We start from the raw sequence: 25596 nt of genomic DNA, 5'->3' as shown, positions 1-25596 counted from the left end.
TGGAAGAGTGAGCGTGGTTTTAGTTTCAACTGGACGGCGGGCCGGCCGCGATGAAGGCGCATCCCGCCGCGGTCTTGATCCCTCGCGTGTCAGAAAATCGGCAAGAAAAAAAAAAGGGCTCGTTTCCCAAAAAGGAAAAACAATCAGTCCGCCGCGGAATTGAGAAAAACAACCTGAAAGACTTTGGCCACAATTTGAAATGGAATAAGGTCATGAATGGAGAAGAAGCTGTATCTGACGTTCGATTAGTGGGCCATCAACTCAGGAGTTGTGGCACCTCGAAATCAGAACAATCATGACGACATGCCAAGTTCATTTGCTTATTTGCAGGCGCTGCTGTAGTTCTCGCTACAGCCACAAGAGAGCGCCGTCCTCCTTTTTTCGTTCCTCACTGGCTCACGCCAAAGGTGACTTCCTTCCACCTTCTTTTGTGGTTGTTTAATTTGGAGCGGGGTGAGGGGGGGGCGCTTAAGAAAGGCCAACTCGAACAACTTGAGACCCCTGTTGGCTTTTGAGCGAGTCGCTTCTTCAAGTCAGGTGTGAAACCGGGCCCTTTATCAGCTTCAAAGCTGCCCACGTGACACAACGTCACTCCCCAACAAATGGATGGTTAGGAACGTGGTCACCGTTGTCACTGACGACCCATTCTGCCGCTTTTCCGAGTCGGCGCAAACTGCGAGAAGGCCTCCGATGGCGAGCTGTTGCGAAACCTTCCATGGCAGTTGAGTGCCGTTCTTCTCCCCCCGCCCTCCCCCCTCCCAAAAGGTTCCAAATGCGCTTGATTTCAGATCTCGGCGTGGCTTTTTTTTTTCTTCCAGAGCTAAGCTTCACTTCCTGTCTCCAAAAGGCCACTCAATTCCACCTCCAGCTTTCTAAAACTCACTTCCTGTCCAGGATGGCCACTCGCTGTCAACTTCAACGACAAACGGCTGCACTTTGAATTTTCAATGTTGGGATTTGAGGCTGCCTGGAACTATTTTTTTTTTTTTTGCAGCGCCCACGAACGTGGCCGGGCTGTGACATCAAAGGAGCCAGCGAGCTGCGAGGGCGTCCCCCCCCCCCCCCCCAAAGGGTAGATGGAGAAGTGCCGCGCCGCCTTCAACTGCTCATCCACTTCCTGTCCGCTTGTTGTTCAGTCGGCAAGAGCTCAATCCCACGTTGGGTCCGCTTGCGTTCCCTTTCCACCAGGCTGACGTTGAAGGAGGAGACTTGGACGCCTGCCACTTTTTTGGGGGCCGTGCGTGCGGAGCACCGAGCCGGCCCCGACGTCCAACGGGAGGCGGCGATGGCGCTCCTATTCAAATGAGGCGACCATATATGGAGAGGAGGCCACACCCCCTCGGCTCCCGCGGGAGATCCGAGCGCTCTTCCCGGAGAATGAGGAAGAAGAGGAGGAAAGAGCTCCCCCCCCCCCACCCGGGACGCGGTGGAGGGTTGTTCGCGCCGATCCGCCTCGCACCCCCCTCCCCTCTCACATTACCCGCCCCCACGACCACCACCACACCCCTCCTCCTCTCGGAGGCGTAGTGGACCTCTTTTTGAAGGCAAGCGTTGTTCTATCAAAGCTTGTTTCTGTCTTTGGACTTTTCCTCTGGCTGCCGGTCGCCTTCATCCAGACTCTCCCGATTGCCCCCCCCCCCACCCTAAATTGCACCTTCGCACCTCCTCCCTCGGGTCCCGCGTGATGCCCCGCCGCTCGTCTCCCCCCGCCCTCCTCCTCCTCCTCCTCCTCCAGGTTGGCGGCGTGGAGCGTTGAAGCTCTCAAAGATCTCCATCTTCGCTCCGGAGGGATCGCACCTTCCGGACTCTGGCGTGGATCGGGACGCCCCTCGTTAGGGGAACGTCCCACCGGTGCGCCCACCCCCGCCTCACCCGTCCCTGGCCGTCGTCATCCAGGTGCGTGACGGAGTACTGCGGGTCTTCCTGGTGCGGGTCGGCGGCGGCGGCGATGTTCTCCATCCAGGACGGCCTCCCGCGGGGGGGCCTCACCATGAAGGAGGAGCCGCTCCCCACCGGCATGACCCCCGTGCGGTCCTGGATGGCCGGCGGCGGGATCCTCGACGCCAACACGGCCGCGCAGAGGTCAGGCACGCGCTTTGCAGCTTTCATTCCTCGTTTCTCTCGCCGACGTCGCCGGGGTTGTTTAAGGGGAGGGGGGCGGCGTTCGCTTTGCGAGGCGTCGCCGCGAAAACCTCGCGCTGGCTCAAAGGCGAGGGTCAAACGGCACCAAAAATCCCGCTTGTTGTTCAATTGCCAGCGTGCCCCCCCCCACGGCCACGCTCTCCGACGCTTGCCGTCCGCCGCCGGCCGGGTGGGCACTGAGTGGAGAAAAAAAATTGCGATAGCGTCCAATCCTTTGGGTAAATGCCAGAATTTCCTTTGCGGCTCGTCTCCAATCGCGACAATGCGCCTCTCCAAAGAAAAAGAAAAATCACGCAAATGCTCCACTTTTGTTTGTTCGTCTGCAAAGTCACATGCAGGAAGCGCTTGGAGCTCCTGTCAATTGAAAACGGCACATGCATGCGGGTGTATCTTTTTTTGGGGGGGGGGGGAGTGGATGACAAGAAACTTTGTCATGACATTGATCAGTGTCAGTGATTGTAAAAAATGCCGATGCCAATTTGTACGACAAAGAGATCAGTGGGAGAGCGCCGGAGCCAATTTCTCCACGCCGTGCGTGTGCAAGTCGGAGCGCTGCGCTGCGCTGCTCTCTCTCTCGGTCCCCGTCGACAATTTTCCAATAAAAAAGTCCTCCATGATGAATAATTGACGAGAATAGCAACAATAAATGTCATGCGCGCACAACTTGCATGTCATCGGCCGCATGCGTGCGAGTTGACCACCCGATTATTTATGCTCGTCTGAAAATGGTCAAATCAACCTGAAAACCTCGAATTAATCAATCACCAAATCAATCTCGTGAAATGATCACGGGGTGCTCCCATGAGAACCAAGCATCAGAAAAGGCACCCCCCAGAATCCAAACGGGCCAACGGCGCCACCGTAACGCGAGGCGCTTTTAGTGACACCGCGGCGCGCGTGGACCCCAAAAGGCCTTTTGTGCCTCCGGCGCCGCCGCGCGTCTGCTTGTCCGAAGGCGCTCCGCCTGCGCTCTCTCGGCACGGCGCTCGCCTTAATTTAGACAGCGCGGATGGAGAGGAACTCGGCGTGTTGCGCGCTCGGTCACAAATGTCGCGAGCGGCCCGAGCCGGCGACGCGTCGTCACTCGGATGGCGCCCGTGCGCGTCAACAAGGAGATGTGTGGCAAATGCCGCCGGTGCCGTTGACTCTTTCAAACGTAGTGAAAATAACGGGGGAAAATGCCGTCAACCTTGCCCGGTAAGCTGAGGGGGGGGGCAAGGGTCATCAAAGGCCGGGAGACGAAATGACGGAAAGCAACGCAGCTCGCGCAAGGGCCAAGGAACTAACGAGCCAAGGTCGCCGGGCGGGTCGTCGAAGGACGGGCCGTGACGGCGGCACCTTTTGATGGCCGATATCGCCCGTGGCGGGCGACGTGGCACAAAGCCCGAAATACACATAGACCCTTTTTTTTTTTTTTTTTTCTGGGGGAGAGCGTTTCCGTGCTTGCCTTCATTCTTTTGCACTTGCTGCCGTTCAATTCCATCCATTCCTTTTTTTTTTTTCTCGATGCCCATCAATTGTTTTGACAAGCTGCATTCAGTCCTCATTTTGACCTTACTGGTTAAAAAAAAAAGAAAGAGTGTCTTATCACTCCCGCTGCAAACTCAAGTGAGACTCGTGTGTGTGTGTGTGTGTGTGTGTGTGTGTGCTAACATTTCCACCAGCGTGGGTCAGATGGGCTTCGATCACTGGCCCAGGGACTCGGGCGCCGCCCCCAACGTGAATGAACGGCGGCGCGGCGCGGCTCTGCAATCAAATGGTGGCTATTTTGTCGCTGGTTTGCGAAAGGTCCCCGGCGGCCGGCCAATTTTTTCCTCTTTGTGCCGACCTTGGCTGTGCGCTCATTGGGATCGAGTCTGCGCCTTTTTCAAGGCAGCGGCTCGGCTCCAAATTTCTCACCGCCGTTCGCCACGTCGGGAAGCTTTGTCCGCCCTCCGCCCGTGGTGGTGACCCCCCTGTGTGGGAATTTGGCGCGGCCGCCCGGCATCGCCCCTTCCTAACCCTTCCTCCTCGTTGGAGGACGGCGGCGCCGTGCCGAGCTTCTGCCGTCGCTGCGGAAATTCGAACGGGCTAGGATTGGCCGCGCCGATCGGCTTTGCTGGGATGGGCTCGCCGGTGCCTCGCGCGTGAAAATGGAAAGCGCCTTCTCCGCGTCGCTGCCTGGCTTGCAGCCGCCGACTCCAAACGCGGGCGGCGTTGCGGCCCAAGGCGGTCGCAATCCCGCCAAAGGCTCGTTTTCGGGTCTTTTTTTGGGGGGGGCCATATGATGATTGTTCATGATCATGATGTGTCTTTATGTTCTATCGACGTTGCTCCGTAGAGTGCACTCCTGCCATTGGAACTTTTCAAACTCCAAAGATTCTTAAAAAAAAAAATGCAAATCAATATTTTTCACTTTTTTTTCCAGACAATAGATAGCAGCAACGCGTGTTTCATACGGAGCACGGATACCTCTTGTGCTTTTGATTTCATTACATAACGACCCCCCCAAAAAAACGGTCACCTTTCCTTTGCAAAGCGGATGACGACTGGCAGACGTCAAACCGCCAGAGTATAGCGCCAACTACTGGCGAGGAGGACTTACTCCATGGCTGACAATGTCAAATACGGCTTCAAGAAGTCTTTTTCACGCAAAATAGGGACAAGTGGAGAAGAAAATTGCGGGGGGGAATGACATTTGTGTGTGTGTTATTTTTATATTTTTTTAAATAGGGATGGGGGGGTGGTCATTTGAAGATGCTAATTTGCATATCGCTAGTGTGGGAAGGAATGCAAAGTGTGGCTCGCGATGACATTTGTCGTGGCCGTTGTTGGGAGGAGGCCGAAAGGGACGGACGGCGCTCGGGCGCTTGCATTTGGCGGGCAAGTTGGCGATTGCTTCGTCTCACGACGGATGTGTGTGCGTGCGTGTGTGTGTGTGACAGCGGCGTGGGTCTGGCCCGCGCGCACTTTGAGAAGCAGCCGCCGTCCAACCTGAGGAAGTCCAACTTCTTCCATTTTGTCCTGGCGCTCTACGACCGGCAGGGGCAGCCCGTCGAGATCGAGCGCACGTCCTACCTGGACTTCGTCGAGAAAGACAAGGTGCGTGCGCGCGTGCCAAACGCCGCATCGTGGGAACGTCGTCATCCTGTCGGTGTTGCGCGGATGTGGGTGTGCGTGCCTGCCATGCCGCGGTGGCGCGCCGCCTGGACTTTGACTGACGTTGTCTTGTGGTCTTGTTGTGGCACGCAGGAGTACAACGGGGAGAAGACCAACAACGGGATTCATTACAGGTTACAACTCCTCTACAGTAACGGTGAGCACGCCCACACGCTCCCTCTTTGTTTTGCGCGGCCGCGGTGGTGTCGGTACCCGCACGGGTGCCGACACCCGCGCGGCCGCCGACACCCGCGCGTGAGCGACCCGCGATGCGGACGCGCCATGCGGACGCTCTTCCGGCTCAGTTGAAAGCAAACATTGGAAATGTTCACATTGCCGCTCCTCTTCCTGGTTTCACGTTGAGACTGGACCGATGGGGGAACCCCCCCCCCCCCCCCCCCCCCAAACAAACTGGTTGACGTGTGTGTGAGGGTGTGCTGTGTGTTGCAGGCATCAGGACGGAGCAAGACCTGTATGTGCGCCTCATCGACTCCATGACCAAGCAGGTGAGACTGATCTTCTTTATTACCGCTACCCCCCCGGCCCCCCACTTGCACAAAATGAAAAACTGCAAGACACTGCGGGGGTTTTTCCCTCGGAGTGACCCCGAAGCTATTTGAAGGTTCGGCTCATCTTAGCTGAGACGTGGAAAGAGCGCCGAGCATTTTGACGGCAAAGCGTTGGGGCCAAACTTGAGCATTTCTCATGGCCTCAACCCGCCCAGCTCATTTTTATTGCGCTCGTAAACTTGAGCGGCCACTCCCGGACACGCAAGCGGCGGCGGCGGCGCTGTCGGCGACGCGGCCGGCGCTCGGGAAGCCGATCGATAAGCTTCACGTGGCAGCTGACGGGTCGGCCGGAGTCGCCGGCGCCGATCGATGACGGCCCCTCGGGAGACCAGCTGAAAATTGACCTTTGACCGCTGAATGATAACCCGGGTCACCACACGATCACTTGTTTCTTCAAACCGCTGCGCATTTTTTTGATCATTATGCCTGTGACTTGATTGTGGACTATGTGTGTGTGTGTCTCCAAATCTCCCTCTTTGAATATGTTGCCCTCAAAATGTTTTTCCATCTTTCTACAACTTGCGTGCGTGTGTGTGTTGTTGCCAGGCCATTTTGTACGAGGGACAAGACAAGAACCCAGAAATGTGTCGCGTTCTACTGACGCACGAGATCATGTGCAGGTACGACTCTTCTTCACGCTCCTTCTGCATGCCCGCGCTTGTGCGTGTGTGTGTGTGTGTGCGCGTGAGAGTGACAAACAGCAGCTGTCGTCTGTCTCTAGTGTCGATGCGCCAATCAACACGTTTTCTCCGACTCGTTAATGTTCATTTCCTGCTTCGGCACAAGAATCACACATGCGCGCACACAGGTGGCCGTGCGGGCGTGTCCGCGTCAGTCAAACGGGGGGGGGGGGGGGGGGGGGGGGCACCCGTGCATGTGAAGTAAAGGAGTCACCATGACAACAGATGCTACAAACCATGGCACAAACACAAGGGAGCGTCAGATGCTGACTTTGACCTCTGACCTCTGTGACGAGGCGCCGTGCCAGCTGCAGGCTGAACCTCTGCATGAAAAACACACACGCCATCGCAGCCAAGTCTCGGTTCAACGTGATGGGTCCACGCTTCACAGGCATTGCCAGATGTGACCGTTAAAACACGCTGGTGTATGACTGTGTGTGCATGTGTGGGGGGGGGGGGCTCAATATTCAATCTTCAACATTCAATATTTGTACCTGGCATGAGGTGCATGATAAAATGTGCAAGGGGCAGGCTCGACAGAGTTTTGGTCTTTTCCCATACGCGGTTCGAATAGCGCCTCTGGCGTTTGGCGCCGTTGTGGGTGCGAACACAACTGATTCGCTCCGCGGCCTTCTCTCGTTCCCTTCCAAATCGCCGCGTGACAGGACCTGGACCCAATTCCGGCGGCCGAGTCCGCTTTCACCCGTCAAATGATCAGCAAAGTCGGGGGCGCGTAAAAGAAAATGCCCCCGGTCCGTCGGATTGCTCGGGGTGGTGCCGAATTCAGCCCAAATCCACTGAACGAAATCAAGATTTCAATCAAGAAGCTTTCATCGATGTGATCGATGGGTGCGATCAAATCGAGTCCAAAGTCTTTGTGTTTTGTGTGTGTGTGTGTGTGTGTGTGACTTTGACAGCCACAGCCTGTGCCAACAAGCCACACACTCACACATATCAACACACACGTCAGCGTCACTCATTAGCGTGCTAGCGGCCCGAGGGGACGCGTCATTAGCAAACGCGGCGGACGGCACGCCAGGTTTTGTTTTGCGAGGGAGGCTCGAGGGGGGAGCAGAGGGGCGTCCCCCGCGGGCGTGGCTGGCACGACTCCTGGGGTCCGGCGCGCCGATGACACTCGGTCGCCGAGGCGGCGCCCGCGGGTGCCCGTCATAATTGGTCTCCTGGAACTTTGGCTGGCGGCGGCGACGGGCCGCGCTTTGGACCGCATTCATGTTTCATGACGACAGCGTGAAGCGCCTCGACGTCGCTTTGCAACAATTAGCCCCCGGACGCTATGCTAATACCAGTGGCGGCCTTTTCCCTAGGGTGGGGGGCGCCATAAAATAAATGCGTGGATGAATACATTGACATTTAGGCGTGAATCCTGATGAGAATTGATTGCATTTTTTTCTTTTGCTTGCAATTATTACCTTTTCGATTGGGCCGCACCCCGGATGTGTCGTCATTGTGAATCGTCGGGCGGATGGCGACGGGCTTTAGAGTATGTTAAAGATGGAATGTTCTCAAATCAGAAACTTGCTGGAGTCCGCGGAGCGCCCGGGTGTTTGGTTTTGCCTTCCTTTCCCACGTTAACGTCCGCGTGTCTTCCCTCCTCAGCCGCTGCTGCGACAAAAAAAGTTGCGGCAATCGGAACGAGACGCCCTCTGACCCCGTCATCATCGACAGGTAGGACCCGCCCCCTTTGTGTGCGCGCGTCTGTGTGTGACGATGTCACCGAGCTGTTGCCGGTTTGCACTCGCCGCGGAGCCCGAAGGCCGGCGTGGGTCGGGGAGGCGGTTGATTTCGGGCCTATTTTGCCACGGGGGGGGGTGCTCGGCTGCCCGCGGAAGAACCTTCTCTCTCGCTCCGACTTGGGCCGAGAGGAAAAACTCACGCCGACGCGGTCTCGTCAAGCGCGTGTGAACCACGGCCTGATCAATAACAGCCAAGATAGTCCGTTGATTGATGGATTTATTTCGATCGGGTCCATATATATATATATACTTATATATTATATTATATATACTTAAATAAAAGCCCGCTGCCCGAGTCAAACCTTTTTTCTTTATTTTCTGAGGGGTGGGGGGGGGGGGGGAGATAGCCGGCCACCCTGGAGCGGAGGAACCCGTAATAGAATGGCGTGTAATGAGAGGGAGCGCAGAAGAAGAGAATTATTGGCCCGAGTTCACGACGGTTGAATGCCAGCTCCGGACACGTTGGTCTGCGCGCGCACGTGGCGACCATTCGCCTGACGCGCTGCTGATTTACAGCCGCCGGTTGTTTGTCTGCATTTTAGTGGCTGTTAAGAAAGACGGATTTACGAGGGGGACGCGGCCCGCCGCGCTTTGCCGGCCATCATGCAAATGATATCGCCGCGGCTACAGTAAAGAGACGGCCACTAAATCCACGGGATGACACGGTGAAGGAAAAGCCCAGTGGGGGGGGGGGCTTTCTTGCAGGTGTGGCTGCACACATCAATTGAAGTCAAGTGTGACACCTGAGCCATAACGACCCCCCCGCAACCCCACTTACGCTTGCGCAGGCACACGCCCGTGAAGGCTGACCTTTGAACTTTTAGTCTCCGCCCACGCCGGGCACCGAGGCCTTCGCTTGCCGCTCTCCCGTAGACTCCCGAGGCGCTCGTCGACGCGAGTGTCTCCTGACCGACTCGTCGGCTGTGTCCTCGCCGCCGGGACTCATCGGGACGCCAAAGCAAAAAGCGCGGCGGAAGGACGTCCGCCTTCCCGCTCGCAACCGAAGCGGGCGCGGCAAACGCGAGCTCGGCCGGAAAGGCCGTGCCGCCGCCCCTGAGGAGCAGGGGGATCGTGGGAACGTTTGACATAGAGCGCCGGCCCCCGCCCCGGCATCCGCGCCGACGCGCCCCCAGCCTCGCAATTCGGCTGCTGTGCGCGCACCAAGGCGGGAAGCGATTCCGCGCAGACGCTTCGACGCGCGCCAAGTCCACGCTCACTGATACAGTGAATCGCCCCAAGAAGGTGAGGGGCGGAGTCATGGCCATTGCCGTTCTTTTTCATGTTCTTTCATTTCAAAAATTTTTTAATCAGTTTTGGCAAATGCGGTGGCGCCGTAAAGCGACACGGGTGGGAGGCGGCATCTGGCTGCGGGGGAAGGCGGGGCATGGGAGAGCGTCGGGGCGGCGACGCTTTACCGGCCAAGCCTGCCGGCCGCAGATGGAGGCGGGCGCCAATGTCACGTGACTGGCGTTTTTTTTGGGGGGGGGGGTGGAGATGAGATTTTTGAGCTTTTCTGGCTCCTTTTTGGGCTTCCTGGATTGCCTTTGTCGCGCTTTCGTTGGCGTGTCCTTTGAATTTCTTCCTTGTTGCTTTTCCTGATTCGCTTGGCGAAATGTCGGCTGTCTCGTTTGCTTCTTTTTACGCTTGTTTGGCCCCACCCTTCTTTGCCTCCTTCGTTGGGGTGCCGGCGTGGCGCCTCGTTGGCTTTTGAGCGCGCTTCTGGCCATTTCTCGAATGTTCCCCCGTTTCCGTGTGTCGGACGGTTGCGTGTCGGCTTCCTGGCGAGGTTCTTTCCACGGCTTGGCCTCCTCGTATTCTTGAGCGTTGTGGTTTCTCGTCTCCACGTTTGGCTCCTTGTCGGCTTCATTGTCTGCTTCTGAGCTCGCTTTGGGACTTGCTTGGTGGTCGTGCCGCCTCGGATGTCATTTTGCTTTCTTTTTGGCATTCCTCGTTCGGTTTCGCGCGCATTTGTTTGGTTCCCCGGCTGCTTCCCCTCGCACACACCCAACAGTGTGTGTGAGCGGCTGTCATGTTTTTTTTTGGGGGGGTGGGGGTCGTCGAAGCCAATAGTGTATTTTGTGGGAATTTTTTTTTTTTTGCGCACTGGTAAATGGACTTTTCAAGGTGAACGTCTTATTCCAGCGGCGGCAACTTGACAAATTAATTTGGGGGAGGGGAACCAGGCGCTTCGGAGCCCTAGTGCCATTCTCTTTGTGTGTGTGTGTGCGTGTGTGTGTTGCCGGGCGGACAAGCGCAAGTGAGGAGAGAGCGAAGCCAGCTGGCCAACATTGTTGCGCGATGCAATGGACTCGCGAGCAATCCCGTCAATATGACGAATTACTTCCCTAGCGCGTTAGCTAGCTATGCACACGCGTGCGCCTGGATCCTTAACATTCCAGCGGGTTTCAATAATCCATCATTTTATTTATCCTTTTAATGTGAACAATGAATCATTTATCATACTCAAGTATGTGGAATTAGATTTTTTTTTTGTGAAGCAGGCAGTTTTTGCCCTGTCAATTAAAAACAAAAAAATCGGATTCATCGCTTACTTTAAGAAATCAGCCTTGAAAGTCAGAGTTTCCTCCCGTTTAACCGTGGTTAAAATAATGGTCCAAATGGATTTCTTTCTTTATTTTGGGAACGTAACCCCCGCGATAAATGAGGGAGCGAAAGTCATGGACAGGCGTTTTCGGAGCCAGATGTCCACGTTTCAAAGCAAAATGTGCGACTTCATGGTGGATGCCCGTCATGTGACCTAGTTGCCTCTGATATGCCATTTGGAGCCCCCCCCCAAAAAAACCCCACGAATTTTTGCGCACAAACTGCTTGCTTGCGCACACTACTTCTTATTGAGAAGACTGGCCACATTGGTGCCTTGAAAAACGATCATGTTGGAGATTTCGACATAAAGCAGTGAGCTTCTGGCGGCCATTTTTCATTTGGTGCCCCCCCGCCCCCGTCCAGCGTAAAGGGCGACGCCTCCCCGAGCGTCAACTGGAAGCCGGCGTCCAAGTGGTACCTGCGGCGGGAAAGCCAGCCGGCTTCTCAACGGCCACTTGAAAGGTCTCTGGACGACCGTGATTCCCGGCGACACGCGTGTGCGGGCGGGCGTCGTTTGAGTTTGTGAAGACTCCTCGATGAGCACGCCGGAGCGTCCTGTGTGGCTCGTCCGTGTCCATCTGCGCTCCAAAGCGCCATCGCCTCCCCCTCCTCCCCCTCCTCGTCCTCCCCTTACTTCTTCTCCTGGTTTACTTCCTCGTCTTCCTTTGGTTGCTCCCTCCAGTCGTGTGCGCATGTGTTAGCTAGCAGGTGTTCTTTTAAGGCCTAGCGCGCGCGTAATGTCACCCCAGAGGCCGCTTTCGGCCTCCGCCGCTATCCAAGCGAAGACGCCACTCTGCCAAAAGACCCCCCCGCCCCTCTCCCCCCACTTTTGTGAGTCCAGTGGGTCTGGAGGATGTGCCCCCCTCCCCCTTTCACTTCCTGCCTCTTAAACTGTCTGAAGTCACGCCGACCTTGAAAGCGTGACATCACTGAACTCGCAGGACGCCCGGCTGCGACCGTTCCTCCTGTCGCCATTGAATGGTCTTTGGCGGTGACGAGTCGCCAGAGGGACCCGTGACCGGGCGTGCCCCATCACTACTAGGCGCGGCGGGTGAACATCTGCCTGACGATGCCGCCGCACTGGAGAAAGTGGAATAGCAAAGCTACACGCTAGCGGGGTGCCTCTGGGTTTAGCTTAGCTTAGCGCTGCGTACGTGCGGCGTTTGGCTAATCACGCCTTCTAATCCTGCCTGTCAAGCGCTCCAATCAAAGAGCGAGATGTTCCGCCACCCTTTAACCATGCTAATCTCAAGGCCGCTTGAGGATTCTGGGAAAAAAAAAAAGTCAGGATGAAGACAGGCTGCCCCCCACCACCATCCACCGCCAAGCCAACCCCCCGGGCATTCGATGTCCGCTCAAATCCAGAACAGCTCCCGGCCACCACGTAGCGGAGCGCAGGTGTGCTTGTACCTATATGTGTGTGTGTGTGTGTGTGTGTGTGTGTGTGTGTGTGTGAACACTAGCATCGATCCATCGAGCAATTCCCCCCCCTCCGTCTTCCCCACACCTGCGCTAGCAGGCTTAAGTGTTATTTAGTCGTCAGTCATTAATGAAGACGCTCACACTCTGCGGCTGTCAATCACCTGCGCGCGTGCGCCCGCTGGCTCAGGTACACGCAGACGCGCCGCATCTGACACGTCCACGCTCGTACTCTCGTTCGGACAATCGCGCGCACGAGCACATGCAAACACACACACACACACACACACACACACACACACACACACCCACACACGCACCTCAAATTTCACACGTCGACACAGACTGGCGCAACCACACACGCACGCACAGAGAATTTTGGGGGGACTTTTGGGGCGCAAAACGAGCATGTTGACATGAAGTGCAAATCCGGCGAGAGATTTCTGGGGAGGGCTTCCGCCTTTGGAACTCAACAGTCATTGTCGTCGCCAATTCCCACGTCGTCGGTGCAGATGCGCTCAATGACGTCGGGCGCCACGCGCGCACAAGCACAGTCGCATCTGCGCGCACACGCAACCTGTCACGTTCACCCCCCAAGCGTTTTTTTTTTCTCTTTCACACACACGGAAACTCTGAACACGCGGTTTTGCCGTTTGGATTCTTATTTTGGGAGCAGCTTTGTTCTTTAGATTGTTTTTTGGTGAGGGTTTTTTTTTAAATTTTTTTGTTAGCCAATTTAGCGGCGGCGGCGCCGACAGGAAGTTTTGCAGGGCGTCCTCGCCCGGTTGTGTTGTGGGTGTCGGAAGGCAGGCCCCGCCCATAGGTTCTGCGATAGCGCTTTTGACACCACAAACTGTCTTGACTTTGCTGCTTGGAAAATTATTTGGGGGGGGGGAAATCTCATTCTTGTCTTTAGCGCCACCACCAGGCGCTGAGCGCTCACACTTTTTTTGACACCACCACGTGGTGTGTGTGTGTGGTTTTTGGTTTTTGTTGGCAGCGCTTGTGCTGTTTTGTCAGAAGTGTCGTCACCTCGGAAAACAAATGGCCGGTTGCCACGGCGACCCCTCTGACAGCAAGCAACTCGCTCCAGAGAGCCTCGGCACCTGACTCCTCCGTCCCTTTTCCCGCGGACAAGCGACGGACTCGTCGCCAGCGGCGTCCCGCCGGGCGCCGTTCACGCCGCGTAACACCTCCGCGTGGGCGCGGCGCGGCAGAAACGCCGACGACGGCAAGAAAAATGGTGACAGGAAGCGGCGGCGAAGGCGCCTGCCTTCCAGCGACGCCTGTGATTTGTTGAGCAAATTGCTCGCACGGCCTCACCCGAGCGGGCTCCGGCGACGTGTTCCAAACGAAGCCGCCGTCGCCGTTCCATATGCAAAGGACGCTTCTGGTGCTTGCGGCGTGATATGAAAGAAGCCGTCGCCGACTGACCAACGCCGGAAGATCTCAAGTGGATCTCAAGTGGCTCGTCTCTGAGGTCAACTGGAAGCGGATCTCAAGCAGGGCCGGTTTTCGTCCCAGCAAATCAAATCCAAATTCTTTTTCATTGCAAAATTGTTTCATTCCGATGACCACGCATCAGCCAATCCTCCATCGAGCGTCTCCAGTGGGTCCAGAATGCCGCCGCTCACCTCTTGACGGCGACTCGTATCTGAAGAGGGCGCTACACTCCTCCCCTGGCATTCCTTCACCGGCTCCCGATCTTCTTTTGAAGATCCTTCCTTCTCCAATCTGGAAATGGCCCGACCCCACCTGACCTCTCGGAGGCTCGGGGAGGGGGGTCGCCGCTCCCTCTCATTGGAATGAGCGTGCTCGGCAAGCCCCCTCGTCATCTGCATTCTTTGGCTTTGGACTTGGTTTTGAGTTGGACTGCTTTGGTGCTTTGGACTCTCTTCGTCCTTCATTTCTTGCCTGGTGTTGTGCCAAAGATTTTTGCTCCATGTTGCAGCACTTTGTTGACGGCGCCGGCGGTTTGAAAAGTGCCCTGGAGTTGAGTTGAGACTGTTCAAGTCGGGCGTGGCCAAAAGCAGCTTGGAGGTTGTCATTTGGAAGAATTTGTCGCCGTTTGCCAAACTGCTGCTTGTCGGGGATGGAATTGACCGCCACCGTACAGCGCCCGCCCCCGAGTCAAGAAATAAGCTGAGCCAACGTTTCCGGGCCCCGCTTCGCACGCTACGAACAAACGGCAACGTGGGCGCAACTTTGGAACGGCGCCTCCTATTCAAGAAGACTTTGAGTGAGAGGCGCTCTCAGAGGTGTTGCCTTTTGTCCAAGGTCGGGCCATATGGTGCCGGCGGCAACCTTGACACTGACCGCTGGTGCCCCCGCCGCCGCCGCAGCAGCACACCTCGCTACACGGCCGCAGCATCGCACCCGCACGCCGCCAAACAGATGGACGGAAGCGGAGAGCGCTACAAGCTCAAATGTGCCGAGAAAAAACACACACGCTGCAAAAAAGCACACACACGTTTGCGCTTTGCCAACTACGTGTGTGTGTGTGTGTTGATGCAACTTCAAAGGAGAATAATGACGTTTGCTATGTAATGTTTGCATCACGATTCCAGCTGAAAATCAGGAAGCAATCGGCTGAATGTGCCTGCAAATGGAAATGAGGAAACTCAACCAAGTGGGCGGCGCCGTAGCCCAAATGCCGACATCCTCCTGTTGTCATGGCACACGCGGGCCGGCCGGCCGCGCCTATTCCACTTGAACTCGCGATGAAGGCCGGAACGCTCCATCTGCGGGCATCCCGTGGGAGTTCTGCAGGTGTTCTGGGAGGAGCGGGAACATTTTTTTCCCCCGGAACGGCTCGACGTGCCGCTGGCCGTGCCTGTTGATTTAGTTGTTTTGGATCCAATGGTTTTCCCCCGTTTTGCGATCCAACTCTGACTTGCACCTCATTTTATTTTTCATGTGTCCCCCGCGCTTTCACGCGCACACAATCACGGTGGGCTTTTGAGGCTCATGAAAGCAGTTGTTCTGCGGTTTTTCGCCCGCCTCCGCTTCCTGTCCCCATGTTGAGAATGGATGAGAACTTGGCGACTTTCGCCCGCGTGCACCCAAACGGATGTTCGCGCGCGTGTAAACAAAGGCGTGCGCGTCCTGATCCAGTCCGCACACGCACAAGTAGACGGCAATCGGAGCAACTCCCACGAAAAAAGAAACACACACCGACCCGTGCACAAACACACGCCACACAGGCCCGTCCACACCACGCGCACGCCGTCACGTCTTGCTATGCAGGCGGTGGCCAGCAGAGCGGCGCCACTCAAGCTGCCAGACGGAACCCTTTTAAGAGCCCTTGGAGTACGGACAACTCGCGTGCGTGGAGCGGAAGCGCACTCCCGTGTGTCCGTGCGTGTTCTGGGTATGGAGGCGAGGGGCTCACTTGCGTTTTAGGACCTCATCAAATATTGACTTTGATTGTCCACGCCGGTGGAGGTGGAGCTCCGAGCCCCGTGTCATTTTCACATCTCGCCCGCTGAATTATTGATGACGTGTAGCCGAGCCAACGAGCCACGCGGACGCTCTCGCGCACGTTAGCATCATCGCGCCATGCTAACGTGCATGCGCGCACAGCCGCTCTTGTTTGTTGCTAATGAGCGGCGCAGACGGCCGACTTCATCTCGAGAGGCTAACATGGCCGCCGCCGCGTCAGTACTACACTCCGCCTCGCCTGCTAATCATCCCTCCCTCGGTCTGTGTGTGTGTGTTTGTGTGTGTGTGTGTGTGTGTGTGTGTGTGTGTGTCCGCTTGCACCAAACTAGTTTTCTTTGTTTTGTGCACTCCTTGGTGTCACCTTTGAGTGCGACCAATGCTTTGTCGCCGCCCGTCAAATGCAACTGTGACGCTAAGCTAACAGGCACAGTGAAATATACTCCACACGTTTTTTTCCGGGTTGGGGGTGGGGGGGAGACTATTGATTTTCCACTGCTGACGCCGCCGCCGCAACTCCACGTGCGCCTGTTGTAATCTGAATCCAACCGCAGCGTTTCCCCTAATGCGGTCGGGTGACATCATCCGACACACAAACGCTCTGATTCATTCACTTCTGGAGGGCTGTAAAGCAGCGGTGGGCAAAGCACCGATGGGGGCAGGGTCGGGGGGGGGGCTGCCCTATGTCCTTGATTTCATAACAACTTGATTTTTATTGACTAAAGCGGCGAGAACGCGGATCCCCGCTTGGGACCGTCGCGTTCGAGCGGGCCCCCCCGAGACGCCGTGTTTGTGTTGTTTACATGGCTGTCGCCCTTGACAACCGGCACCGTCAGATGAGGAAGCTTCGTGTTGTCGTGGCGACGGGAGGGTTGGCCCACTTCGCCTCCTTTGAGCAGGAGATGAGGTTGTCATCCGTGGCGACGCAACTGAGCGGGCGCGCTCGCTCCTCAGTTGAAACTGCACAATGCAAACAATTTGGGGTGGGGGTGCTGCACCGAACATGTACTGATGTGTTTTTGTTGGGCCGCTGTTGTAGGTTCTTCCTCAAGTTCTTCCTCAAGTGCAATCAGAACTGTTTGAAGAATGCGGGCAACCCGAGAGACATGCGGCGCTTCCAGGTGAGTGGCGCGGTGGGCGACGGCCGCCCCTCGCCCAAAGCCGCCGGACGGGCTCTCAAAAGTCTTGTCGCGCAGGTGGTGGTGTCCACCACGGTCAACGTGGACGGTCACGTGCTCTCTGTCTCCGACAACATGTTTGTCCACAACAACTCCAAACATGGCCGCCGCGCACGCCGCCTGGACCCGTCTGAAGGTAAGAGCGCACCCTCCGTTTGCCAGGGGGCACGGGTTCCCCCTTGCAAAAATGTTTGGTCTCGGTCCGCCGGCGGGCTGCTGCGCTTTTTTATCGATGATCTCGAGTCAGTATTTGTAAGTTTTTTTTTCATCTCCAGTAGCGACTACTTAACCGGCCATGCGCGCGCGCTTCCGCTAGCCGCGTGTTCTGCCGTAGAAACCCGTCACGGATCTCCAGGCGGCAGACGACGGGCGCCGCCGACGCGCTCCTTCCTGCGAGCACGCGGGCGCAAAGGCCACCTTCCGCAAAGTCCACTCCCATCGCTCAAATCTCAAGGCCCTACTCTGAAGTGGCTCTGGGGTTGAGCCACTTCAAGTGATGAGAGGAAAAAAAAAAAAAACAAGAAAACAAGAAAATCAACTTTTCCTTCCATCCGGGCCAACGGCAAAGACGGTAACGATGGAGATGAAGAAAATGTGGTCGGAGCAAAACTTTTGTCTTCCTTTGTCCGCCTTCTCCTCGACAACTCCCACCCGTCTGGGACACGCCGGCAAGTCAAAGAAGCCCTCCCGGCGTCAGTCATCAAAGAGGTATCGGCCGACGTCCCGACTGGCCTTTTTCAAGTGCGGCGGGCGTCTGGCGCTCCTCTCCGCATGAAAGGAGCGCCGGCCTCTTTGGGGGGCCCCCACGTGTTTGGCTGGCACCTGGCTGGGACCCAAACAAACGCCGGCTGACACCAATCTGTCAGCTCGCGATTGTCGCCGAGGCGGCCTCGACACCAGCCGGGGAGGCGCGCCGGTCCGAAGCCTCTTGGTCGTCATCCTTTTATCTGCTTTTCAAAAAAGACTCAACATCTGCCGCCGTGTTTGCCCCCCCCCCCCCCAAGCATCCTCCAGACGTGCTCCTCTTTTGCTTTGCGTCGGGGTCCGCGCGCAAAAGACGCATCATGTGGTTTGTTTACCGTCCTGACAAAAGGCGGGAAATGAATGCCTTCGCCTTGGCCTTGGCCGCCGCCCCGCTCGCTCTTTTGTCAGCCCGTCTCGCCGCGTGGCCGTCACGCCTGGCGCCGGGCAAACTCCCACCGCGGTTGTTCTGGCCGCTGCGGCGTATGAAAAAAAGCCCCATCTGCACCAGACGCTACACGTGGCTCCATCCAAGCGCCGTATGGGACCGCCCGTCGATTGATGAAGAGGCAAACAAACGAGCAGCTCAGTGACCACTCAAGCAGTCGGTCGACCGATCAACTGACGAAGCGACCGGTCGACCTCCCGCCCGTTCACGACGCAACAAATCGGTGGCCAAACCGCCAATCGAGCGGCTTGACAAATCAACCAACCAGTGGACACTCGCGAGCCATTTCAAGATAACCTTTATTTGTCCCACACTGGGGACGTTTACAGTCTACAGCAGCAAGATGGTGGCTGGCTAGAAAGAAGAAAAGAAGAAAACATTTGAGCGGGATGAGTCGTCAGGCAGCAAAGAGCGCCGAATGTCTGACGAGCCTTGCCGAGTGTGAACTTGTGTGGATGCGCACGCGTTAGCATGTTAGCACGTGCCACTCATGAAAAATGGACTGTGTGTGTGTGTGTTGTGAAGCAGCCACGCCGTGCATCAAAGCCATCAGCCCCAGCGAAGGCTGGACCACGGGGGGCGCCACCGTCATCCTCATCGGAGACAACTTCTTCGACGGCCTCCAGGTGGTCTTCGGGACCATGCTGGTGTGGAGCGAGGTGAGGCCCCCGCCGAGGCCAGGACGCCCTCTTGTGTCGCGGCGCCTTGCTCCAGCATGTGGTTGTGCTCCGCAGCTGATCACGCCGCACGCCATCCGCGTCCAGACGCCCCCTCGCCACATTCCCGGGGTGGTGGAGGTCACGCTGTCCTACAAGTCCAAACAGTTCTGCAAAGGCGCGCCGGGACGCTTCGTCTACACAGGTGAACGTCTGATTTGTATTTTGCGTACGTGGAGTGAACGGTGGAGGTCGCTCTGTCAAAGTGCCGATGATCAACATCGTCGTCGTATTCACAAGCAGAATGACGTGAAAAGATGACCCGATGCGGTGACCCCAACGTGTCGGATTGCACGCACGCGCGTCTGACCTCTGACCTCTGCCGCATCATCATCCTCATCATTCAAAAGTCCTCGGATGCGGCTCAAAGGTCACATGTCAGCTGTTGAGACTGATAAGTAAATGTCAGCTCCTGCTCTGAAATGGCCCCCCCGCCACCCCTTCTTCACCCGCCCGCCTTTGTCACAACGGCCGCCCGTCGCCGCCTCTTGCGATTGGCCGAGCAGATTAGCGTCTTTGTGGACCTGTCAGCGGCCTCCACCCCAAACGCGTTCTTGCCGCGTCTTCCTCCGACGTCATTTTCAAACACGCCCAAAAGTCACACCCGCTCACGTCAAGTCCATCAGCGGTGAGGAAATAATAATAATAATAATAATAATAATGCTAATAATGCATTTGATTGAAAAGCGCCTTTCATGCCACCCAAGGACACTTTACACACAATAAGAAAATACAATGTCAAAATTAGTAAGCGAGATATTATATAAAAACAGGATGTCACCTGCGCGACCCCAGTTTGACCCCACCCCCTCCAACTTACGCAACTCGGCGGCGGCGGCGGCGGGGACGACAGGGACACGCTTGTGATGAAAGGAAGAGTTCCTTTGAAGTCATCTTTTGATTGACAGCCCGGCGGGACTTGGCCTCGCCTCAGTCGGGACCGATCACGTCGCGGGCCTTTGCGCACGCGCGCCTTCCAAGAGCTAACGTGGGCTAATTAGCGCTTTCCACGGGGCCCTTTTAGGCCTCCGAGTATCATCTCGCGTGGGGAGGGAGAGGGGCGGCTTCTTTGAGTCGGCGGGAGGTGATTAGCTCCTAATTAGCAAGCGTGCGGCGGGCGGTTGTTTTCCGCTTGAGTCCCGACAGCTGCGACAGGATCGCCGCCGCCGAGTACAGCGACTGGCGGACGGGCGGCGTCTGATCTGAACGGATGTTAAGGGTGACGTGAAAGCTACCTCGGGCCTGCTCGCCGACGCAAGGACGGGAAGACGGCAAGCGGATGCCGATGATTTGGAGTGATCTTGAGTTTGAAGATGGCGAGTCACGATTGGGCCTCGCGTCCGCGTCGGCTTCCATTTGCGGCGGCGGCGGCGTTCCCCGATCCGGTTTTGACAGCGCGCGGCGGGGCGGAAAGACCATTTGGGAAACGGGGCGGATTGTTTTCCGACATTCCGACATACGTGGCTCGTTCACGGCGGCGCGCTCGCCGGGACGCTTTGTCACTCTGCGCGTTTGTTCCCCCCCCCCCCCAACCCCCCCGCGTCGCTTCTTCCATCCTCTTGCGCCGGCCGCCTCGCCTCGCCTCGGACAAATTAGATTTAAGGTGGCGGCGGGCCGGCGTTCCCGGGGAAAGCCAAACAAATATTGTTCTCATGCTAATAGCGTCGGCGGCCCGCCCGCCCGTCCGCCCGCCTCGTATTCATGAAGGCCGCACTTATGCAAATGTGGGCGAGGAGGCGGCCGGCGCGCGGCCTGTCAATCATCGTTAGCCGCTACAAGCGCTAACGCTGACAAAGACCCTCTGACAAATTGTCCCCAAAGTCAAATTTGACAGTGTTTTATGATTAATGGAGTTGATGGGCGCGAAGGAGTCGCCGCCGCCGCCGACTCCTCCTCGGCGCCGGCAGGAAGTAGATTTGAATTAGGAGCCGCTCATTCCGCCGAGCGAGCGCCGGCTTAATCGGATGACTTCATCATTGGCGACGGCGCAACTCGCCAAACCGCTGTGCTTGTGCCTGTGTGTGTGCGTGCGCTTGGACAGCCTTGAACGAGCCCACCATCGACTACGGCTTCCAGAGGTTACAGAAGGTCATCCCTCGCCACCCCGGGGACCCCGAGAGGTTACCCAAGGTCAGTGCTTTCTTACTTCCACCGATATTCAGACGGACGAGTCATTTCATTGTGACGTTGCGATTTCGGCCCGGATCCCGATTCAGATGTTGATTTGGAGAGATTGACTTCCGCCACCTTTAAAATGCGCTTTCAACATTGACATCCCGTCCCCATTTGGACAGATTCTTTTCCGCGGTCCGGATTGACCTTGGGACCGCGACATTCAGATTTACTTTCAAATTGAGATTTGAAAGACTCCGTCGTACTCGAGGCTGACGTTAAATCTTACTTTGGAATAAGATTTAGGCTGTCATTGAATTCAGATTGAGTTTGGAAATGAGATTTTGTGCAAGATTTGGATTCTGGCTCGAGTCGGGACTGACGCGGAGTCTTGGGTGTCTAAGTCTAAGTTCTGACTGCTTGATTTGCATTCAGATTCCAATTTGGATTGAGATTTGGATCGAAAATTGAAATCCGCATTCACTTTTGCATTTGGGGTCATTCGAATGGTTTTTGGACGAGATTGGGATTTTCGGGGAAGGCTTCAGTGGCAAGTGGGAAACACTCACACCACCGCGCCTTTGATGTTTTTTTTTGGGTGGTGGTGGGGGGGCCGCATTAAAACGCTCGTCTCCAAAGCAAGACGGCAGACGCCGCCGTTGTGGTCGCCGGTCGACGGCGAGCGAGCGCGCGCGTGCCTTCAAATGATTGCGGAGGCGAGCGGCGGCGGCGGCAGATTGCGTCGGGGCGTCGGCGATGTGGCCAATGAGGGCCGACGCGCGGTGACAGCGAACGCCGCCGCCGCCAAATTGAAGCCATTCATCAAACGGCGACGCGCCACAAAAAGCCGTTTGTTTGTAAATTGATGCTAATCGCCGGCGCGGGTCGCGCCGCCGCGGCCGTCTGGCCCGGCCGCCGCCTCGTCCTCGCCATGAATATTTATGCCTTCCGCTTCCTCGGAGGCGCGGGGGGGAAAGCTCTTTGTCGGCGCGGCGACGGGTCAACGCCGCCCGTCGCTTCCCGTTTGCTCGGCCGCACTTTTCCTTGTCCGCTCGGCCTCGAGTGGCGGGCGCTTCGGGCGTCTGTGACGGGATCCGACGCCGAGGTGTCGAAAGCCCGTCGGCGCTCACCGTGCGCCGCACGCCATTGGCGGGCGCTGGCGCTCCTTCGGCCGGCTCCGTTTGCACTCCAAGCTTCCCAACCTTCCGATTGGCGGACGCCTCACGGGATATCGTTACATAAGAAGAGACATCAGTCGGAACCAAAAGCCCCCCCACCGAGCACCATCAACATTGGACGGCCCCGAGTGGAAAGGGGCGGGGCCTTCCTGCCTTCCCCGTCACAAATCGGGCCCTGTTTTGAAGACGCAGCGGCCACGTGAATCTTTGACGGCGGCGCCAGTTGCTGGCAGATTCGCCGCCTGAGCGCGTCTCCGAGCGCCGATGGTTTAGATGACAGCAAGTCAAGTCGAGCAAGCGGTGGCCGCCGCCGTGCGCCCTTAGAAGTCTCTCTGATGGTCGCTCATGTCGCCCCCCCCCCCCCCCCCCAGGCCCCCCGCTTTCCTTCTTCCTCGCCTCGCCGCTGGTGATTTATCTTACTTAAGAGTTGTCTGACGACTCCTCCTTCGGGCTCGTCCTCATCCTCGGGCAACCGGCATCTCATGAAGACCCCCCCCCCCACACCTCCGCCCCACCCCTTTCCGACCGCCCACCACAGCGGAAATTGCAGAGGAGGCGTTGGGATTCCCTCCCAGTTGCTGCCAAGTTGTTTTGCACTCAGCGCAGCCACTTGAGGGACGAAAGGCCGCTCTGCCCCCCCCCCCCCAACCGTCTGGCGGAAGCCGACAAAAAAACCCCAAGAAAGGAGCCGGCACTGGCCGCCGCTGTTGCCGACGGGGAAGGAGGAGGCCGACGGGCGGCGGCGTGCAATACCCTCGGGAGCGCCAGCAGAGGCCTCCACCTTCCCGCTTCTCGGGGGACGTCGGCGCTCCCTCCCTCGCCCCCTCCCTTCCCACATCTGACGATGACGTTGTCGCCGCTTCCTTTCGTCTCTCCTTCGGTCGCTTTCTCCCCCTTGACGCTTTTTTGGCGAGACAACGACAAACAAAACCGAAACCGGCTGCCCGCTTCCAATTGGGCCAACTTTGTGTTTTGAAATGCTGAGTTTGGAGAAAAAGAAGAGTTGAAAAGTGCCACCCGCCCGCAAATGAAAGGAACGTGGCTTTCTCCGGCCCACCTCCCGAGCAGATTGCTCACTTTGAGCATTTCTTGATGTCGTGGGGAAATCACTGTTGAGCCAGAGTGGCCTTTGAGGTCACAAAGGTCACCGGGTCAAGTGGTGGCCGAGAAGTGAGGCTGGAAAGGGATTGGGAGGGCTTGCTTATTGGCGCTGTCCCAATGTCGTCCGCGCCGCGACAACCTGGAGAGTGTTTTTCACCGCCGCTTTCTTTTTTGTCAATGACTGACGACGTGCTTGCAACCGGGCGACAGGAAGTGCTGTTGAAGCGAGCCGCCGACCTGGTGGAGGCGCTCTACGGGATGCCGCACGGCAACCAGGTGAGGCCCGCTCGGCGCCGGCCACGAGCTTCCTGCTTCTGACCCCCCCTCCCCCCTCCGCAGGACATGATCCTGAAGAGAGCGGCCGACCTGACGGAGGCGCTGTACAGCGGCGTCCCCCGCGGCCACAACCAGCTGCCGGCGGCGCATTCGGGCATGATGGCCGTCAACTCCTTCGGCGGCCAGCTCAGCGCAAACATCTCGGAGGCGTCGCAGGCCGACCAAGGTGAGCCGCAGGCACGCGTGTGCGCCGCCTTCTGGGCTTTTTGCTCATTTTTTTTGTTTTTTCTTTTGTGTTGCTAGCGTACTCGCGCAGCTCCAGCAGCGTTTCCCCTCGCGGTTACGCGCCGAGCTCCACGCCGCAGCAGTCGGCCAACTACAACGCCATCAACAGCATCGCGTCCTCCATCAACGGCTACGCCGCCGCCATGAGCAACCTGGCCGTGCCCGGCTCGCCCGGCTTCATCAATGGCACCGGCGCCAACTCCGCCTACGCCGGTAAGTGGCCCGCCGGCTCCATCGGCGCCGTTTTGTCTGCGCCATTGGTCATGGCGGCCGCCCCCGCTCGCCACGTGCCCCGCCCTCACCCGCGCCCCTTTTTGACTCGCCCTCGTCGATTTCCGCTCAGGCCCCCGTTCCCCCGCCGTCACGTGCGTTCACGGCGTCAGAGCCTCGTGGAGTTGCGGATCAACTGCGGGCGAGTGTGGCCCCCCCCCTCACCCGTGGTCTCCCTCTTCTTGCTGCCCCCGCAGGCGCGCGTTCGTTCTCCCCCGTGGCTTCTGCAGTCAAACAGAAGAGCGCCTTCGCTCCCGTGCTGCGGCCACAGACCTCCCCGCCCCCCGCCAATGGCGCCGGCCTCCAGGGTGAGCATTGACCATGCGCCCTCCCATCTTTTCCCATCGCTGCACTTGCCCCCCCCCCCCCTCACTCCCCGCCAAGGTTGATCCCTAACTTGCGTGTGGGGCGAGGAAGCAAACATTTGTAATTATTTTTTCTTCCCGGTTGCTGCCGATGTGAACAACCCCCCCCCCCCCCCCCCCCCGCCCCCGCCCTTTTGGTTTCAAACAGCCGCTTTGAGCGATTCGGCCTTTAGCGACGGGAAAGCCGTGGGAAGCCTCGGCTTTTGCTTTGGCCGTCGGCGAGCGTGCGGCGGGCGCAAACAAACGCGCCGCGATGGTCCCGATTTGCGAAGCGTTGCGGGTTTTCAGTGCGGCCTGCTTTCTGCTCGCAGCCATGGCCGGTCTCATCGTGCCGCCCATGTGAGACGACTCCAGCCCCCCGGTTCCGCCATCCCCCCCCCCGCCCCCCTCGCAGTCGCCGTCCATCGGCGAGCCCGACGGATGGTCCCGCCTCTGCCTCCACGCTCACGTGACTGCGATGACGCCACCTCACAGACGTGGGTTTTGCCTCGTTGGGGGGGCGGGGGGTTCCCAGGAAGGTCCTGATGACATCATCATCATCATCATCATCATCATGGGCCGATGGGCTTTGGGCGAGCGGGCGCCTCTGCTTTGTTTGCCTCCAATGTTTGCATGACGCTTGCTTGAATAGTTTGTAAAAATGGCAAGGTTTTTTTTTGAGGGGGGGGGGGCGTCTTTATTGAATGCAAAGTTACGCTCCAAGGAGGATCCGCCACTTGCTTTTTGCTTTTGTTTTTTTACACGTCGCACGGGAAGAATGCCGAGGCTTTGTGGGAGTCCAGAATAGGTCGGCGCGGCCGTCAATCCGACTTCCTGAACGTCCCGCTCTGGAAAAGTGGGGCTCGAAAATCCTTTCAGCCCTCCCCTGCCCCTCCCCGTTTTTTTCCTCCAAAAGCACTTTGTGTCGTGAGCACCGTCGGCCGAGCGTTTGACATTTTGGCCAGCGAGCCAGGAGGACCTTTTTTTTCTCTCTCTCTCTCTCTTCTTCTTTGACCTTTTTTGTTGTCTTCTTCTTGCTGTTAGTGTGCGCCTTCCGTTCTTCCGTATTTCCGAGCTTTATTTGATGTTGGAAATCTCCATGGTTGTTGTCTTTTAGAAATTGTTAAAAAAAAAAAAAGGTTTTGTAAAAAAAACAAAAACCTCGCAACATTGTTCAAAACATGTTGTCCACTTTTTGTAAAG

General features: G+C 57.4%; 1 protein-coding gene across 3 annotated transcripts; it reads left to right on the top strand.

Annotated features, from left to right (window-relative positions):
* Positions 1-1492: 1492 nt before the first annotated feature.
* Positions 1493-25596, top strand: LOC127600669 (transcription factor COE3-like). Of its 3 annotated transcripts, none has more exons than XM_052065403.1 (16): positions 1493-2082; positions 5067-5223; positions 5374-5437; positions 5731-5786; positions 6396-6469; positions 8147-8215; positions 16784-16865; positions 16941-17058; positions 18640-18770; positions 18846-18972; positions 20869-20957; positions 23429-23494; positions 23558-23720; positions 23798-23992; positions 24247-24357; positions 24726-25596. In XM_052065403.1, exons 1-16 carry the CDS (start codon positions 1949-1951, stop codon positions 24755-24757), a joined length of 1668 nt encoding a protein of 555 aa, XP_051921363.1. In that variant the 5' UTR covers positions 1493-1948; the 3' UTR covers positions 24758-25596. The 3 variants fall into 3 exon arrangements, with proteins under 3 accessions (XP_051921363.1, XP_051921359.1, XP_051921364.1); XM_052065399.1 differs by having other exon boundaries at positions 1494-2082; positions 18637-18770; XM_052065404.1 differs by lacking the exon at positions 24247-24357 and having other exon boundaries at positions 1495-2082; positions 18637-18770.

Source organism: Hippocampus zosterae, chromosome 1 (genome assembly GCF_025434085.1).
Source record: "Hippocampus zosterae strain Florida chromosome 1, ASM2543408v3, whole genome shotgun sequence".
NCBI classification, from domain to species: Eukaryota; Metazoa; Chordata; class Actinopteri; order Syngnathiformes; family Syngnathidae; genus Hippocampus; species Hippocampus zosterae.
This window is presented reverse-complemented; position numbering and strand designations above follow the sequence as displayed.

Coding starts and splice junctions, on each gene's coding strand:
- LOC127600669 (XM_052065399.1), top strand. CDS start 1,949: ATGTTCTCCATCCAGGACGGCCTCCCGCGGGGGGGCCTCACCATGAAG. Junction 5,224..5,373: donor ACTTCGTCGAGAAAGACAAG/GTGCGTGCGCGC, acceptor TGTGGCACGCAG/GAGTACAACGGGGAGAAGAC. Junction 16,866..16,940: donor GAGACATGCGGCGCTTCCAG/GTGAGTGGCGCG, acceptor CTTGTCGCGCAG/GTGGTGGTGTCCACCACGGT.